Source organism: Heterodontus francisci, chromosome 45, assembly GCF_036365525.1.
Source record: "Heterodontus francisci isolate sHetFra1 chromosome 45, sHetFra1.hap1, whole genome shotgun sequence".
NCBI lineage: Eukaryota > Metazoa > Chordata > Chondrichthyes > Heterodontiformes > Heterodontidae > Heterodontus > Heterodontus francisci.
Window position 1 is genome coordinate 13,613,892 of NC_090415.1, and position 18,343 is coordinate 13,632,234.

Genomic DNA, 18,343 nt, shown 5'->3' on the forward strand with positions numbered 1-18,343 from the left:
TCAGCCATTCAGCCTCTCGCGCCTGATCCACCATTCAATAAAATCATGTCGGATTTGATCTTGGCTTCATTTCCATCATCCTGCCTGGCCAAAAACCCATTCCTCCCTTGTAGATCAAAAGTTTAACTCATCCTTGAATATATTTCATTTTCCAGCCTCCACTACTCTCTGGTGCAGAGAATTCCATAGATTAATGACGCTTTGAGAGAAGAAATTCTCCCTTACCTCTGTCTAAAATGGGAGACCCCTTATTCTAAAACTGTGCAACGTGGTTCTTGATTCCCTCAAGAGGGGAGATATCTTCTCAGCATCTACTCTGTCAAGACCCCTCAGAATCTTACACTTTTCAATAAGATTAGCTCTGATTATTACTAATTCCAATGAGTGTAACACAACCTGCTCAACCTTTTGCTCATAAGACAGCCTCTTCATCTCAGGAACCAACTGAACGAATCTTGCCTGAACTGCATCCAATGCACGTATGCACGAAGGAGACCACAACTGTATCCACTATTCCAGGTAAGGTCTCACCAACTCCCCGCAAATTTGTAGCAAAACATTCCTCCATTTATATTCCAGCCCCCTTGCAGGTAATGCCAAAAGTCCGGCTCTGTTTTCACTATTCACTTTTCAATAACAACAAACAGCGTGAAACCGGAGCTAAACCAGGAACAAGCATTACAGGTTTGAGAAGCAATTTTTTTGTTCATTACTTCTGCCATTTCCTTATTACCAAACTTGAACTTCCAATTTACATTCTCAACACTCACTTTCCTTACACTTTTCCTTTTCAAATGCATGCAGAAACCCTTGTTATCTGTTATTACATTTCTAGTTAGCTTACTCCCATGCTCTAATTTCTTTGCCCCTGATTAACCTTTGGTCAGAATATATAGAATGGCACAGAATGACTCAATCATCTGACCTGCCACTCATCTTTGCACAATTCTCTGCCTTTTCATTCAGGTTGATGCCTTCCTTAACTTCTTTAATCAACCATGGATGGAGGGTCCTCCCCTTGGAATTATTCTTTACAGTAGGGATATACTTATTTAAAGTATTCTGAAATATCCACTTAAATGTCTGCCACTGCTTCTCAATTGATCCCAGTTCACTTCAGCTAGCTCAGCTTTCATGCCCACATAGTTGTCCTTATTTAAGCTTAAAATATTAGTCTTAGACCCACTCCTCGCACTTTCAAACTGGATGCAAACTTCAATCATATTGTGATCATTGCTACCAAGAGGTGCATTTACTCTGAGGTCATTAATTAATCCTGTCAAATTGCACAATGCCAAGTCGAGCAAGTTCTAGAACATGCTGCTGGAAGAAACTATCTCGAAAGCACTCTATGAACTCCTCATACAGGCTTCTATTACCAATCTCATTCTTTCCAGTTTATAATTATTTACTTCAGACATACAGCACTGAAACAGGCCCTTCAGTCCACCAAGTCTGTGCCAACCATCAACCACCCATTTAGACGAATCCTACATTAATCCCATATTCCTACCCCATCCCCACCTTTCCTCAATTCTCCTATCACCTACCGAAACTCGGGGCAATTTATAATAGCCAATTTACCTATCAACCTGCAAGCCTTTGGCTGTGGGAGGAAACTGGAGCACCCGGCGAAAACCCACAGAGTCACAGGGAGAACTTGCAAACTCCACACAGGCAGTACCCAGAATTGGACCTGGGTCGCTGGAGCTGTGAGGCTGCGGTGCTAACCACTGCACCACTGTGTTGTTTAAAAACACCTGTGATTCTTTCCATCTCATTATCACAAGCACCCAATAAATATTCTTGTATCCTTCATCCTAAATTGTGATTACTGCCTGGGGGCCTGTAGACTGTTCCGACTAGTGCCTCTTTCCCTGACTATTCCTCATCTCCACTCAAACCGATTCTACATCCTGATCTCCTGAACCAAGGTCATGTCTAACAATTGCACCAATACGATCCTTGATTAACAGTGCCAGCTCTCCACCTTTACCTAGCTTCCTATTCTTCTTGAATGTTACATATCCCTCAATATTGAGGACCTAATCCTTGTCATCCTGCAGCCATGTCTCCATAATGGCTATTAGATCATATTTATTTACTTCAGCGTGTGCTATCAGTTCCTCTACTTTGTTATGAATTCTACATGCATTCACATAAAGGGCCTTTGGTGTTATCTTTTTGTTATCTTTGTCACATCTAGTGTTGACTGTTGGTCTGCTCTAAGGTTATTTTTCTCTGCCCCTTCCTGCCATTCTTTGGCCTTCATTTCCCATATTACTATTGTGTTCTCCTGCCTTGACTCTACCCCTTGATTTGTTACATCTACTAAAGCTTGATGCCTCTACCACTTTGTTTAGATCAAGTACCTCTCTACATCCCTAGTTATATGGTTTTCTCGAACACTGGTCCCAGCTTGGTTCAGGTGTAGACTGTCCAAATGGTACAGCCTCCACTTTCCCTAGTACTGGTGCCAGTGCCCGACGAAGCGATCCTCACTTCTCCCACACCAGTCTTGGTGGGTGGTATATCTCTCAATCCCTGGTCTACAATTTACCTCTGTCAGTTTCAGTTTTTGAATGTGGCTTTATCTGTACCTGTCAGTTTGTTTTATGTGAGAAATGTCTTATTCTGTACCTTACAGCTTCTGGTGTATGCGTATCTGTCTTGTACCTTGTCCCCATCAGTATATGGTATGTGATTGTGGATTTGACAGTTAATATTACATTCTTGTGTATATGAGTGGGGGTTCACACTTTATCTTTGATTGTCTAGTATGCCAATTTAAGGTTTAACCTGTGCCCTTAAATGTCTCATGTGTAGCTGAGGCCTTGAACCTGTCCCTGTCTGGTATAAGAGTAAGAGTTTCAGTGTGGATTTTACAACACATCTCTCCACGCTCTCGGATGTGAATGTGATTTTTAATCTGTACATGCCAGTTTCTGACACTGGCTGTGAGGTTTACTTTGTACATTGTCATTCTCTGAAATGTGACTGCCAATTTTATTCTGAACCTGTCAGTTTTTTTTCTCTGTGAGTTTTAGCCTGTATCTGTCAGTATCTGGTATATGAATCTTCTTAATTATGTATCTGTCAGTGTCTGAAGTGTAATTGTTAGGTTTACTTTGTACCTGTCAGTGTCTGTTATGGATGAGAGACTTTCACTCTCTGTCAATTTCTTGCAATTCACTATGGATTTCACACTGTGTCTGTCAGTCTCTGGTAGGTAAGTGTGGCATTTATACTGTATCTCCTAATTTCTGATATGTGAATGTAGATTTTAATGTGTACCTGTTGATTTCTCCTATGCAAGTCTTTTTACAATCTGTTTCTGCCGGTTTCTCATATGCGAGGGTGGTATGTATTCTGTACCTGTTACTTTGCGAAATGTGGGAAGATTTTAATCTTTCTCTGTCAGTTGCTGGTATGTGAATGTGAGTTAATTCTCGATCTTTCAATCTTTGGAATTTGAGAACATGCTTTACCCTATATCTGTTTGCTTCTGTTAAGTGAATGAGGGATTAAATCTGTACCTGTCCATTGATAGTAAATGAATGTAGTTTTTAGTCTGTACCTGTCAGTTTATGGAAAATGAAAGTGGATTTATTTCACTATCTGACAGATTCTGATATCTGACTGTTGTTTTATTCTTTACCTGTTATTTTCTGGGATATGATTGTGGTTTTTGATCTGTACCTATCAGTTTCTGTTACTTGAGTGAGTTTTACTTTGCACCAGTTGTCTTCTGGTATGTGAGTGTCAGTTTTTAGCTGCACCTGTATGATAGGTTAAACGTCAAGGTATGATAGTGTGGGTTTATTCTGTGTCTTTCAAACTCTATTCTGTGACATGGGGCCTATCTCTGAATCAGTCGATTTCTGCTCTGTAACTGTACGTTTTAATATGCAGCTTACAGTTCCTGATAGGTTTATGAGCATATTTTCTTTGTCTGCAGTTATCAATGTCTATTACATGAGGATGTGTGTTATTCCTAGATTTCAATTTCTGTTATTGAAGAAGTGATTTTCCTTTGTACTTCTCAGTCTCTGCAATGTGTCATGGCTGTTACTGGTAACTGGCTTTCTCTGTTAGGTGACTCTGGTTTTATTCTCTATCGGACAGTCTCTTGCCTGTGAGTGATTTTATTTTCTTCTCTGTATCTGTCAGTTTCTCTTCTGTGGCTGAAGGTTTTAATCTTTACTTAAACTTTTTAATAATTTGTAAATGTGAATTTCACTTTGTGCCTGTCTGTTTATATTATATGAATGTGTTTATTTTTATTTTGTCAACATCAGTTTCAGGCATGTGAGGGTGAGATTCACTGTCTCCAGGATGCACCCTCTTGTGAAATTGACAGAGTGCCTTTTACTCTGATAGTGGGTTCTGCTTTTGAACTTTACCTAACTTTCAGCAGTATTGATTTGGAATGGATTGGATACAATGTCTGTCTCTTCTGATTTGTTTGATTGCTGAATTGGAAATGTGTCTCTAAACTTAGGATCAGTGAGAGTTTGACTACATCTGCTTCTTGTGACAATGCCATGAACTGAAGGCCTATGGGAGTGATACTGTACCTTGTCTGTGATGGAAGGAGCCGACTGCACTTGCCCTTGTGCCTGGGAATCATCACATTCATTCTGCTCCCTTGAACTATTTGCCGACAGAAAGGAAGAAAACTATGTCTTGTAAGTCACGATCAGTTGAGTTGGAAGCTAGAAAAGAGATTAATGTAACATTTCAATTAATAATATTTATGACTAATCACAAAGGCGAACCAAAAATACAAAGAATATCACTGTCTGATTCCACTGCAGCTCTCAGCATCTGCTGACGAGGTGTCTTGGCAGTTTCACAGCAATTTTGGGACATCCAGAAACAAGCCAACATCTACACTGCTCCAAGGTTGGAACGACCTGATGGAGCAGGGATATTTGTGCAGGTCAGGTTTCTATTTCCATCTGGCATTATAATATAATAACCTAAGAACTAGGAGCAGGAGTCAGCCATTCAGCCTCTCGAGCCTGATCCACCATTCAATAAAATCATGTCTGATTTGATCTTGGCTTCAGCTCCATTATCCTGCTTGGCTAAAAACCCATTACTCCCTTGTAGATCAAAAAATTAACTCATCCTCGAATATATTTAATCATTCAGCCTCCACTTCTCTCAGGGGTAGAAAATTCCATAGATTAATGACGCTTTGAGAGAAGAAATTCTTCCGTACCTCCGTCTAAAATGGGAGACCCCTTATTCTGAAACTGTGCGGCGTGGTTCTTGATTCCCTCAAGAGGGGAGATATCTTTGCAGCATCTACTCTGTCAAGACCCCTCAGAATTTTACATTTTTCAATAAGATTAGCTCTGATTATTACAAACTCCAATGAGTGTAACACAACCTGCTCAACCTTTTCCTCAAAGCGCAACCTCTTCATCGCAGGAAGCAACGGAACGAACCTTGCCTGAACTGCATCCAATGCACGTAGACATCCCTCATGAGCGAAGGAGACCACAACTGTATCCAGTAATCCAGGTGAGGTCTCAACAACACCCTGCAGAGTTGTAGAAAGACTTTCCTACATTTATATTCCATCCCCCTTGCAATAAATGCCAACAGTCAGGCTCTGTTTTCACTATTCACTTGTCAATAACAACAAACAGCGTGAAATAGGAGCTAAACCAGGAACAAGCATTACAGGTTTGAGGAGAAAAACAGCCATGAATTTCAACAGCAGCTTCTTCACCTTTTGTCTCACTGACGCAGTGCACACGCAGCCCAAGAAATGCCTCTGCCTTCCGCCGCTCACTCCATGTTGCCGGATCACTTCCTGCCTCACTCTGTCTCTTGCAAACAACTCGCAACCCTCCTGAACTTGCCCCAAAGTCAATGACGATCTCTGAGCCAGATTGCGGACAAGTTTCCCCAAACAAAGTGCTGCTGGAAGGAGACTGCTGTTTGCTGACTTACCCCGATACTGTAATATCTCCATTCCCTCTGTTAAAAACAAACGCTTTCCCCTCTTTGAATAAATGACGTTCAATAGCCTTGCAGGCACAGGGGGGCGCATGCGCTCAGTCGGTCAACAACTCTCAGAGGTGTGGGCGGGGCTTTACCGCGCATGCGCTTCTTTCGGCAACGCTTTGAAAAACAAAAATACAAACAATTGGAACTTTATTCAGTTCAGTTTTATCACATTGTGAGCAATGGAACAGGGGCTGCGGGTAAGATAGAGAAGGTTCACATCTGGGAGATTACCCCTTTATAAAGTTCAATTTGAGATTATTCTCTGCAGTATGTTTGCCCAGTTTCTCAAAGCAATCCTTGGAGGGAGTCGGTGTGTTTGCTGGGATCGCGCAGGATTTAATATCTGACAATAACAGTCCTAGATTCATGTAATCACATTGAAAATGTCTGTCACTGAGTGTCAGAGCGAACGGTTCGAGCTGAAACATTGCAGAGACCTCAACAGGGCAGAAAAAAAGTTACATTTGGGACATTGTGTGACTCACTTTCGGACACGTCCTCAGATTGTGAGATTAATAATGTGGCTGCTTGTGGCACCATATAAGTGAGAGATAAGTTTGTATCGTCGGTCTCCCCGGGTGGATCTTTCGAGATAAAACGAATCTGACATTTCAGCCCACAACTCAATAATTACAGGTCAGTCAGTCTAACCTCAGTAGTGAGCAAAATAATGGAATCATTCTGAGAGACAGGATAAACTGTCACTTAGAAAGGCATCGATTAGTCAAGCAGAGTCAGCGTGGATTTGTGAAGGGAAGATCTCGTCTGACCAACTTGATCGAATTTATTGAATTAATAACAAGGAAGTTGTGTGAGGGCACTGCAGTTGATGTGGTCTACATGGACTTTAACAAGGATTTTGACAAGATCCCACGTGGCAGACTGTTTCAAAAAGTAAAATCCCGGGGGATCCAGGAAAATACAGTAAGCTGGATGCAAATTAGGTTTAGTGGCAGGCAATAAATGGTAATTGTTAACGGGTGTTTTTGCGATTGGAGGGCTGTTTCCATTGGCGTTCCGCTTGGCTCAGTACTAGGTCACCAGCTCATTGTGGTATATATTAATGATTTGAACGTAAATGGAGGGGAAATGATCAAGAAGCTTACAGACGACACAAAAATTGGTCGTGTGATAAAAAGCGAGGATTGCTGAGGCTGCAGGAAGATATTGATGCTCTGGAAATATGGTCAAAAAAATGACAAATGGAATAAAACCCGGATAAGTGTGAGGCGATGCATTTTGGGAGGTCAAACAAGGCAAAGGAATACATGATTAATGGGAATATACTGAGTTGTGTAGAGAATGTGAGGGACCTTGGAGTAAATGTTCACTGACCCAGAAGGTAACAGGACAGGTCGACAAGGTGGTTAAGAAGGCATATGGAATCCTTCCCTTTATTAACTGAGGTTTAGAATATAATAGCAGGAAGGTTATCCTGGAAATATATCAACCATTGGTTAGTCCACAACTTGAGGACTGTGTGCAGTTCTCATCACCTCATTATAGAAGTGATGTAATTGCATTATAGAGGGTACAGAGGAGATTTACCGGGATGTTGCCAGGACTGGAAAAAATGCAGCTATGAGGAAAGATTGGGTGGGCTGGGACTGTTCCCTTTGGAACAGAGAATGGTAGATCTGATTGAAATGTATAACATTTTGAGAGGCCTGGATAGAGTGGAGGTCAAGGGCTTATTTACCTTCGTAGAGAGGTCAGTGACTAGGGGACAAAGACTTAGTATTTGGTAGAAAGATTAGAGGGGAGATAAGGGAAAGTTTTCCTCACCTAGCAATGCAAAACTGGGCATCCATGAGGGTCTGTGGGCCATTCGGATTAATGTGTACAGTACTGGTCTCCTTATTTAAGGAAGGGTGTAAATGCATTGGAGGCAGTACAGAGAAGGTTTACTAGGCTAATGCCTGGAATGGACGGGCTGTCTTATGAGGAAATATTGGACAAGCAAAGCTTGTATCTGCTGGAACTTAGAAGAGTAAGATGTGACTTGATTGAAACATATAATATCCTGAGGGGTCTTGACAGGGTGGATGTGGAAAGGATGTTTCCCCTTGTGGGAGAATCTATAACCAGGGGTCACTGTTTAAAAATCAGGGGTCGCAAATTTAAGACAGAGATGAGGAGATTTTTATTTTCTTTCGGAGGGTCGTGAGCCTTTGGAATTCTCATCCTCAAAGGGCGATATAAGCGGAGTCTTTGAATAGTTTTAAGGCAGAGTAAATAGTTTCTTGACGAGCAAGGGAGTGGAGGATTACCGGGGGGTGGTGGAAGTGTGAAGTAATCAGTAGAGACAAAAACTTATTGAATGGCATGGCAGAGCAGGCTCGAAGGACCGAGTGGCCTACTCCTGATCATAATTCATATGTTCATACATAAGGATCGAGTTACCAACAGCAGCAGAATTGTACTCAACTGCAATCTGTAATCTCATGGCCCGGCATATCCCCCACTCTACCATAACCATCAAGGTAGGTGACCAAACGTGGTTCAATGAAGAGTACAGCAGAGCATGCCAGGAGCAGCACCCGGCATACCTCAAAATGAGGTGTCAACCTGGGGAAGCTACAACACAGGATTATTTGGGGGCCAAATTGCGTAAGCAGCATGTGATAGAGCCAAGTGATCTCATAACCAACAGATCAGATCTAAGCTCTGCAATCCTGTCACATCCAGCCATGAATGGTGGTGGACAAGTAAAAGACTAACTGAAGGAGCAGGCTCCACAATTATCCCCATCTTCAATGATGAGGGAGCCCAACACATCAGTGCGAAAGAAAAAGGTTGAAGCCTTTGCAACTATCTTCGCTCGAGGTGCCGAGTTGATGATTCATCTCGGACTCCTCCTGAACGCACCAGCATCACAGATGCCAGACTTCAGCCAATTCGATTCACTCCGTGTGACATCAGGTAACGACTACAGGCACTGGATACTGCAAAGGCTCTGGGCTCCGACAATGTTCTGGCAATAGTTCTGAAGACCTTTTCTCCAGAACTTGATCTGCCCCTAGCCAAGTTGTTCCAGTACAGCTACAACATTGGCATGTACCTGACAATGTGGAATATTCCCCAAGTATGTATTTGACACCAAAAGCAGGTCATGTCCAAGCTGGACAATCAGCCTACTCTCAATCATCATAAAAGTGATGGAAGATGTCATCAACAGTGCCATCAAACGGCACTTGCTTTGTAATAACCTACTCAGTGACGCTCAGTTTGGGTGCGCCAGTGCCACTCAGCTCCTGACCACATTACAGCCTTAGTTCAAACATGGACAAAAGAGCTGAATTCAAGAAGTGAAGAGAAAGTGACTGGCCTTGACATCAAGGCAGCATTTGACCGAGTATGGCATCAAAGAACCCTTGCAAAACTGGGGTCAATGGGAATCAGTGGGAAAACTCTCCGCTGGTTGGAGTCATACCTAGTGCAAAGGAAGATGGTTGTGCTTGTTCGAGGTCAATCATCTGAGCTCCAGGACTTCACTGCAGGAGTTCCTCAGGGTAGTGTCCTCGGCCCAACCATCTTCAGCTGATTCATCAATGACCTTCCTTCAATCATAACGTCAGAAGTGGGGATGTTCACTGATGATTCTCCAATGTTCAGCATGATTCGTGACACCTCAGCTACTGAAGCAATCCGTGTTGAAAAGATGAAGCACTTGAGGAATATAAAGACAGTAGGAAGGAACTTTAGCAAGGAGTTAGGAGGGCTAAAAGGGGTCATGAAAAATCATTGGCAAACAGTGGGTGCAGTGGTTAGCACCGCAGCCTCACAGCTCCAGCGACCCGGGTTCAATTCTGGGTACTGCCTGTGTGGAGTTTGCAAGTTCTCCCTGTGTCTGCGTGGGTTTCCTCTGGGTGCTCCGGTTTCCTCCCGCATGCCAAAGACTTGCAGGTTGATAGGTAAATTGTCCATTATAAATTGTCCCTAGTATAGGTCGGTGGTAGGGAAATATAGGGACAGGTGGGGATGTGGTAGGAGTATGGAATTCGTGTTGGATTAGTATAAATGGGTGGTTGATGGTCAGCGCAGACTCGGTGGGCCGAAGGGCCTGTTTCAGTGCTGTATCTCTAAACTAAAACTAAACTAAACAGGATAAAGGAAAATCCCAAGGCTTTTTATACATATATAAAGAGCAAGAGGGTAACCAGGGAAAGGGTTGGCCCACTCAAGGACAGAGATGGGAATCTATGCGTGGAGCCAGAGGAAATGGGTGAGGTGCTAAATGAGTACTTTGCATCAGTATTCACCAAGGAGAAAAAGTTGGTGGATGATGAGCCTAGGGAAGGGAGTGCAGATAGTCTCAGTCATCTCATTATCAAAAAGGAGAAGGTGTTGGGTGTCTTGCAAAGCATTAAGGTAGATAAGTCCCCAGGGCCTGATGGGATCTACCCTAGAATACTGAGGGAGGCAAGGAAAGAAATTGCTGGGGCCTTGACAGAAATCTTTGCATCCTCATTGGCTACAGGTGAGGTCCCAGAGGACTGGAGAATAACCAATGTTGTTCCTTTGTTTAAGAAGGGGGTAAGGATAATTTAGGAAATTATAGGCCAGTGAGCCTTACGTCAGTGGAAGGGAAACTATTAGAGAGGATTCTTCGGGACAGGATTTACTCCCATTTGGAAACAAACGAACTTATTAGCGAGGGACAGCATGGTTTTGTGAAGGGGAGGTCGTGTCTTACTAATTTGATTGAGTTTTTTGAGGAAGTGACGAAGATGATTGATGAGGGAAGGGCATTTTGGAAGGTCTAATGCAGGTGGGAGGTATACAGTAAATGGCAGAACCCTTAGGAGTATTGACAGGCAGAAAGATCTGGGTGTACAGGTCCACACGTCACTGAAAGTGGCAACGCAGGTGGATAAGGTAGTCAAGAAGGCATACGGCATGCTTGCCTTCATCAGTCGGGGCATAGAGTACAAAAATTGGCGAGTCATGTTGCAGCTGTACAGAACCTTAGTTAGGCCACACTTAGAATATTGCGTGCAATTCTGGTCGCCACACTACCAGAAGGACGTGGAGGCTTTGGAGAGGGTACAGAGGAGGTTTACCAGGATGTTGCCTGATCTGGAGGGCATTAGTTTAGTTTAGTTTTAGTTTAGAGATACAGCACTGAAACAGGCCCTTCGGCCCACCGAGTCTGTGCTGACCATCAACCACCCATTTATGCTAATCCTACACTGATCCCATATTCCTACCACATCCCCACCTATCTCTATATTTCACTACCACCTACCTATACTAGTGGCAATTTATAATGGACAATTTACCTACCAACCTGCAAGTCTTTTGGCTTGTGGGAGGAAACCGGAGCACCCGGAGAAAACCCACGCAGACACAGGGAGAACTTGCAAACTCCACACAGGCAGTACCCTGAGTTGCACCCAGGTCGCTGGAGCTGTGAGGCTGCGGTGCTAACCACTGCGCCACTGTGCTTCTCTATCTCTCCCTCCTGCTATCTATCCATTAGCTATGAGGAGAGGTTGGAAAAACTCGGATTGTTTTCACTGGAACGACGGAGGTGGACGGGCGACATGATAGAGGTTTACAAAGTTATGAGCGGCATGGACAGAATGGATAGTCAGAAGCTTTTTGCCAGGGTGGAAGAGTCAGTTACTGGGGGACATAGGTTTAAGGTGCGAGGGGCCAAGTTTGGAGGGGATGTGCGAGGCAATTTTTTTACACAGAGGCTGGTGAGTGCCTGGAACTTGCTGACAGCGGAGGTGGTGGAAGCAGATACGATAGCGACGTTTAAGAGACATCTTGACAAATACATGAATAGGAAGGGAATAGAGGGATATGGGCCCCGGAAGTGCAGAAGGTGTTAGTTTAGGCAGGCATCAAGATCGGCGCAGGCTTGGAGGGCCGAATGGCCCGTTCCTGTGCTGTACTGTTCTTTGTTCTTTGAAATGTAGCAAGACCTGGACAATATCCAGGCTTGTGCTGATAAGTGGCAAGTAACATTCGTGCCACATAAGTGCCAGGCAACTACCACCTTCAACAAGAGAGAATCTAACCATCTCCCATTAACATTCAATGGCAATTAGCATCGCTGAATCCCCCACTATCAATATCCTAGGGTCCACCATTGACCAGAAACTGAACTGGGTGATGGAATACTCTTCACTTGCCTGGATGTGTGCAGTTCCAACAACACTCAAGAAGCTCGACACCATCCAGGACAAAGCAGCCCACTTGATTGCCACCCCATGCACAAACATTCACTCCCGCCACCACCGGCACACAGCAGAGCAGTGTGTAACATCTACAAGATGCACTGCAGCAACGAACCAAGGCTCTTTAGACAGCACTTTCCAAACCCGCGACCTCTACCAACTAGAATCTCAAGGGCAGCTGATGCATGGGAACACCACCACCTGCAAGTTCCGCTCCAAGTCACACATCATTCTGACTTAGAATTATATTGCTGTTCATTCACTGTCACTGTGTCAAAATCCTGGAACTCCCTTCCTAACAGCACTGTGGCTGTACCTACCTCACATGGAGTGCAGCAGTTCAAGAAGCCATTTCACCACAACCTCCTCAAGGGCAGTGAGGGATGGGCAATAAATGCTGGCCGAGACAGCAACACCCACATCATATGAATGAATTTGAAAAAAAGTGTGGCGGTGTTCTGGAACTCACTGCCTGAAAGGGTAGTTGAGGCATAAACCTTCAACTCATACAAAAGAGGTCTGGATATCCATCTCAAGTGCCGTAATCTGCGGGTTACGGACCAAATGCTGGCAGCTGGGATTAGAATAGGTGGAATTCTTTTCGGCTGGCACAGACATGATGGGCCAAGTGGCTTCTTTCTGTGCCATAAAATTTCGATGCTTCTGTGATTCTAAGTGAATACATATCTCTCTATCTCACCATCCTCCAAGCCTCTCCCCCAATCCAGATTTCTCTCTCTCTCTGCCTTTTTCTCGCTATTGATGCTGTCTCTCTCCCTCTGCCTTTGGTGCTGTATCTATGTTGGAGATACAGTTACTAAGTGTTTTATGTATGCATTCTATTGTAGAACTGATAGTCTCTCTCTCTGAATATTCAGGTGAAGGTGAAATACTGTTATTCAGTGTGAAAGGGACACACAGTTGGAAATTGTAAGACTGAAACAGTCTGTCTCCCTCCCTCTCTCACCCCTCACTCTCTTTCACTCTCCTTTTCTCTGTCGCTCTGTTGTTGTATATGAAAGAGGAATGAAGTTACTGAGCGTGTTATGGACACGCTGAAGAGACGTACGGTATTGGAACAGTGAACACGCCACCGGTGCCGCAGGTGAGACGGTCACTGTCACTTCTCCGCTCGGATGTTCGAATCTGAAGGTGTATTTATCTGTCTTCAGTCCTGAAACTAAGCACGGAGAGAACCAGCCTGTCACTGCCTGGAACAAAATAAAAACACTGTGTATGAATGTGGGATTATTGTGCAACTGGACGTCTCTCCTTGAGAATGGGATGTCTAGGACACCGAGAAAAAAATATGGATGGAATGTAGGGACAGACAGGGCATAATTTGTATTTTCACCGTCAGGAAACATGTTTGTGTGTGATCAATATAATAACATCAAAGCCGATATTGGTTTGAACAGATTCAAAGCTGTGATTGGCTCTTGACGCCAAATCTGGGAAACAGACAACATTCGCAGCGCCAGTCTCAGAGTGTTTAACACTTACTGAGTCTAGAAAATGCAAATACCCGCCGCGAATCCGCAGCACAGGCCGAGCGGAGGGGAAATCCTGTCCTGGAAACGCTAAATTTAACGAACAGTTCGGCCTGAGATTGTGTGGATGTGAATATTGTGGAAGAGAGTGTATTAAAGGGACGGGCGCGTTAGTCTAATGCCACTGTGTTTGTGGGTCTGGTCTCATCGCCGGATTTCCGAGTCCCTCTTGTGTAAAATAACAAGATTCTTCAGTCAAAGAAGCACTTTGCTCCCCTTCTAATCCTCAAAGTGGGAATTCAGTGTTGTTTGTTTGTTGATTTCAAGATTTCAGTCGAAAAGTATGGAACATGTCAGCGATCGGCTGAGAGAGAGTCATCAGTGCAGCAATGAAACGGGTTTCAGTCGAAAATGGAGTCTTTACTTCAAGTGAAACCTTTGTGACAGCAAACATTCTGATGTCAGAGACAGGAAGGATCTAGCCTGGGACTCTGGAATACCCGAATTTCAGTGGAATTGGAGAGTTTAGGACCAGAGAGAAACACAGAGAGGCAGCAGGAGCCGGGAGCTGACAGCAGGTTGTCTCCGCCCCGTCCGCTCACTGCCTTTAAGTTGCTCAGTGCCGCCACCACCAGCTTCATTTCTGACCCAGTTCTGACTGACAGAGAGACTTTGTGCAGAGTCCTGGACATGACCGAGACTGCAGCCGCCGAAACGGCTCCTCCAGCCGCCGCCGCTCAAGTCAAGACTCCCAAGAAGAAGAAGGCGGCTCCCCGGAAGGGGTCAGGCGGTCCCAAGTTGGGCGAGCTGATCCTCAAGACTGTGGCGGAATGCAGTGTCCGCAGTGGGATGTCACTGCAGGCAATAAAGAAGGCTCTGCGTGTTAAAGGTGTCGATGTGGAGAAGAGCAAGTTCCCAATCAAGCAAAGTATCAAGCGGCTTGTGGCGAAAGACTTCCTGGTGCAGACGAAGGGCACGGGGGCCTCCGGCACCTTCAAAATCGCGAAACAGGAAAAGAAGGGAAATGTGGTGAAGAAGATTAAGACAGGAGCAGCCAAGAGATCTTTAGTGAAGAAAACAGCTGCCAAGAAACTGATCACAAAGAAAACAGCCAAGAAATCCCCAGGGAAGAAAATAGTCGCCAAGAAAGTGAGCAGCAAGAAGACAGCAGCCAAGAAAGTGAGCACCAAGAAGACGGCAACGCCAAAGAAGGCGGTAAAGAAAGCAACGCTTCCAAAAAAATCTCCAGCGAAGAATGCCAAAAAAGTCAAGAGGGCCACGGGCGGAAAGCCGCCCAAGAAAGTTCAATCATCAAGGGGCGTGAAGAAGCCGAAAGCAGCAAAGGCTCAGAAAGCAGCCCCTGGAAAGAAGTGAAACAGCACGGGAAACTTGTAGACATCTGAACCCAAAGGCTCTTTTCAGAGCCACCCACGTCTCTCAGGAAAGAGCTGATCCCCCGATCAAATGATCCCTGCCCCGCAGTCGTGTGCACATTTCACCTAGAAATGATTTGAAGTAAATCCAGGTTCCCTGGTGACTCTCAACCCAGCCCTTCCTCACTCTCTGCAACAAATCAGGGATGTCCGAGCCTCACTGTACCAGGGTATATGTTCGGTGAAGTCTCAGTTCATGCTCGTTTCAGGGTGACAGCCTGTAACACAGTAACACGGGCGAGATACCCCGCGTCACATCTCAAACTCCAATACATGATTTTCTAAAATTCAGCTGGGGTTAGGTTTCAGTAAACTGCTCAATCCGTCTGGGAGGAGAGGTGTGCCGAAACAGGTTGACTTGTGATCGGAAGCACTGCACTTAGGCGGGTGTATTACGAACTTTTATTTGTTACAGATCTGTATTTAGACCGCCGGTTTTCTGTTATCAGTGACTATCAATGCCGAATCTCCAAGTTTTATGCTGAGCTCTAATGTCGAGAATTGTTTTTTCTTGAATTCGCGGTTCGAGCAAGTGGGAGGCGGAGCGAGAGGATCAAAGACATTTCTCTGCTCTGTCTGTCACTCAGTTTCCTCCAGACACGCCTCTGTCTCTTTCTCAGTCAGGTCGGGGCAGGCTGTATAAAAAGGCAGCAGAAACTACTCGTTTCACATTCAAAATCGGTTTGTCTGAAGAAGCGTCATGACAGGAAGAGGTAAAGGAGGCAAAGGACTGGGCAAAGGCGGAGCAAAGCGGCACCGCAAAGTGCTTCGTGATAACATCCAGGGCATCACCAAGCCAGCAATTCGCCGCCTGGCTCGCCGTGGCGGAGTGAAGCGCATCTCGGGTTTGATCTATGAGGAGACCCGCGGGGTGCTGAAGGTTTTCCTGGAGAATGTGATCAGAGATGCGGTCACCTACACTGAGCACGCCAAGCGCAAGACGGTCACCGCCATGGATGTGGTGTACGCTCTGAAACGTCAGGGCCGCACTCTCTATGGATTCGGCGGCTAAACAAATCGACCTTGTCTACCAAAAACAAAAGGCTGTTATAAGAGCCACCCAAAACCTCATATAGAGATAACGGACCTTGAAACTGCAGCGGGGATGTCTTGGGATGTGAAATTGTTGTAGCTCATCCAATGTTATGTGGACTTTATCAGATCAGTATTGCATTCTCTTATAGTCACTTTACGTGTCGCACATTTTTTCATTGTCTTCTTCTGTTCCATGTTTAATAACCGCGTCATGAATTAAAAGGTTGCATTTGATCATGTCTATTGCCGACCTGAACTGCCGGTAAAGATGCAGAAAAGGATTTACTCCCGTTAGAGTAAGAAATGGCCGGAGCTTTATTCCCGCCAGAGACCGAACAGGGAATGAATCCCAATTCAAACCGTATTGGAAGACACAGAGGGGGATCTAGGGCGGAAAAAAATCACGCTAAAAGCAATGAGATTTTATAATCGGTCCCGCCAAATTAGGTTTTCTTTAATCTTTGCGTCGTTTATAATTTGAAAATGGCGGGCTTTTTGAAATTGATTCAATTTCAGTTGCAGTTCAACCGGATGTTGCCGGGACTGGAAAAAAATGCAGCTATGAGGAAAGATTGAATGGTCCGTGTTTGTTCTCTGTGGCATAGAGAATGCTGAGGAGAGATCTGATTGAATTGGATAACATTTTGAGAGGCCTGGATAGAGTGTAGGTGAAGGGCCAATTTACCTTAATACAGAGGTCACTGACTAGGGGTCAAAGACTTAAAGCGTTTGGTAGAATGATTAGAGGGAAGATGAGGACAAGGTTTTTTTCCCCTCTCATCTGGAGGATGGTGGGGGTCTGGAACTCAATGCCTGAAAGGGTAGTTGAGGGAGAAACCTTCAAATCATTCAAAAGAAGTCTGGATATGCACCTCAAGTGCATATTCTACAGGATTACAGACCAAATGCTGGCAGGTGGGATTAGAATGGGTGGAGAGCTTTCCGGCTGGCACAGACACGACCAACTGCTGGTGAAGATGATGGATTTATTCCCGTTAGAGTGAGCAATGACCGGAGCTTTATTCCCGCCTGAGACCGAACAAGGAATGAACCCCAATTCAAACCGTATTGGAAGAAACGGAGGTGGAATCGAGGGCCGAAAAATGAAGCTCCGAGCAATGAGATTTTATAATTGTTCCCGCCGAATTAGGTTTTATTTAATCTTTGAGTAGTTTGCTAATTTGAAAATGGCGGGCTTTTTCAAATTGATGAAATTTCAGTTGCAGTTCAACCAATCAGGGAGCAGCAATTCCCACGTCTCTTTTCCATCCCAGACATCGTTTCAAATTGGATAATGGACGGGGCTTCATCCAATCACAACATTAGGGCGGTCCTTCGACTGTCTTAAATAGGCAGTCCCTGAGCAGCTTCACCATTAAACGCGACATTGTGTAAGGTCTTGGTAGATAATGGCCAGAACCAAGCAGACAGCGCGCAAATCGACCGGAGGGAAAGCTCCCCGCAAGCAGCTGGCCACTAAAGCGGCCCGCAAGAGCGCTCCAGCCACGGGCGGAGTGAAGAAGCCTCACCGTTACAGACCCGGCACTGTGGCTCTGAGGGAGATCCGCCGCTACCAGAAATCCACCGAGCTGCTCATCCGCAAACTGCCCTTCCAGCGCCTGGTGCGGGAGATCGCACAGGACTTCAAGACAGACCTGCGCTTCCAGAGCTCTGCCGTCATGGCCCTGCAGGAGGCCAGCGAGGCTTACCTGGTGGGGCTCTTTGAGGACACCAACCTGTGCGCCATCCACGCCAAGCGAGTCACCATCATGCCCAAAGACATCCAGCTGGCACGCCGCATCCGCGGGGAGCGAGCCTAAACTGACCCTGCCCTGAACTGAGTTCGGCATCAAATACCACAACGGCTCTTTTAAGAGCCACCAAATCGACAAAAGAAAGAGTTGTGATCTCTTGTTCATTCTGGCACATAAACGTGTCAGAAGGTTTTGACCACTTATTTACTCAAAGCCGGGAGACACAAATACTTTTGTCTGCATCCGACAGCTGGAGATTTAATGACGTGGCAGTTGTCAGATCTGGGGTAGCGATACCAATGTGCACAGCGCATTTTAATAGACCGGCGATCGTTTTGGGACTGAACAAACGTTTGTGGTACATAAAGGGTAGAATGGTAAAAGTGCCTTTACAATAGGGTCTGAGGGAATTAGAATGC

At 45.0% G+C, this 18,343-nt stretch overlaps 2 protein-coding genes across 2 annotated transcripts; both read left to right on the forward strand.

Moving 5' to 3' along the window:
• Positions 1 to 14,551: 14,551 nt before the first annotated feature.
• Positions 14,552 to 15,076, forward strand: LOC137356417 (histone H1-like). Its single transcript, XM_068022307.1, has 2 exons — positions 14,552 to 14,690; positions 14,829 to 15,076. The coding sequence occupies exons 1-2, from the start codon at positions 14,552 to 14,554 to the stop codon at positions 15,074 to 15,076; spliced, it is 387 nt and encodes a 128-aa protein (XP_067878408.1).
• A 747-nt stretch (positions 15,077 to 15,823) lies between these two features.
• Positions 15,824 to 16,370, forward strand: LOC137356151 (histone H4). The gene has a single exon (XM_068021966.1). It carries the CDS (start codon positions 15,836 to 15,838, stop codon positions 16,145 to 16,147), a length of 312 nt encoding a protein of 103 aa, XP_067878067.1. The 5' UTR covers positions 15,824 to 15,835; the 3' UTR covers positions 16,148 to 16,370.
• The last annotated feature ends 1,973 nt before the right edge of the window (positions 16,371 to 18,343 follow it).

Coding starts and splice junctions, on each gene's coding strand:
- LOC137356417 (XM_068022307.1), top strand. CDS start 14,552: ATGTCACTGCAGGCAATAAAGAAGGCTCTGCGTGTTAAAGGTGTCGAT. Junction 14,691..14,828: donor GAAGGGCACGGGGGCCTCCG/GCACCTTCAAAA, acceptor AGAAATCCCCAG/GGAAGAAAATAGTCGCCAAG.
- LOC137356151 (XM_068021966.1), top strand. CDS start 15,836: ATGACAGGAAGAGGTAAAGGAGGCAAAGGACTGGGCAAAGGCGGAGCA.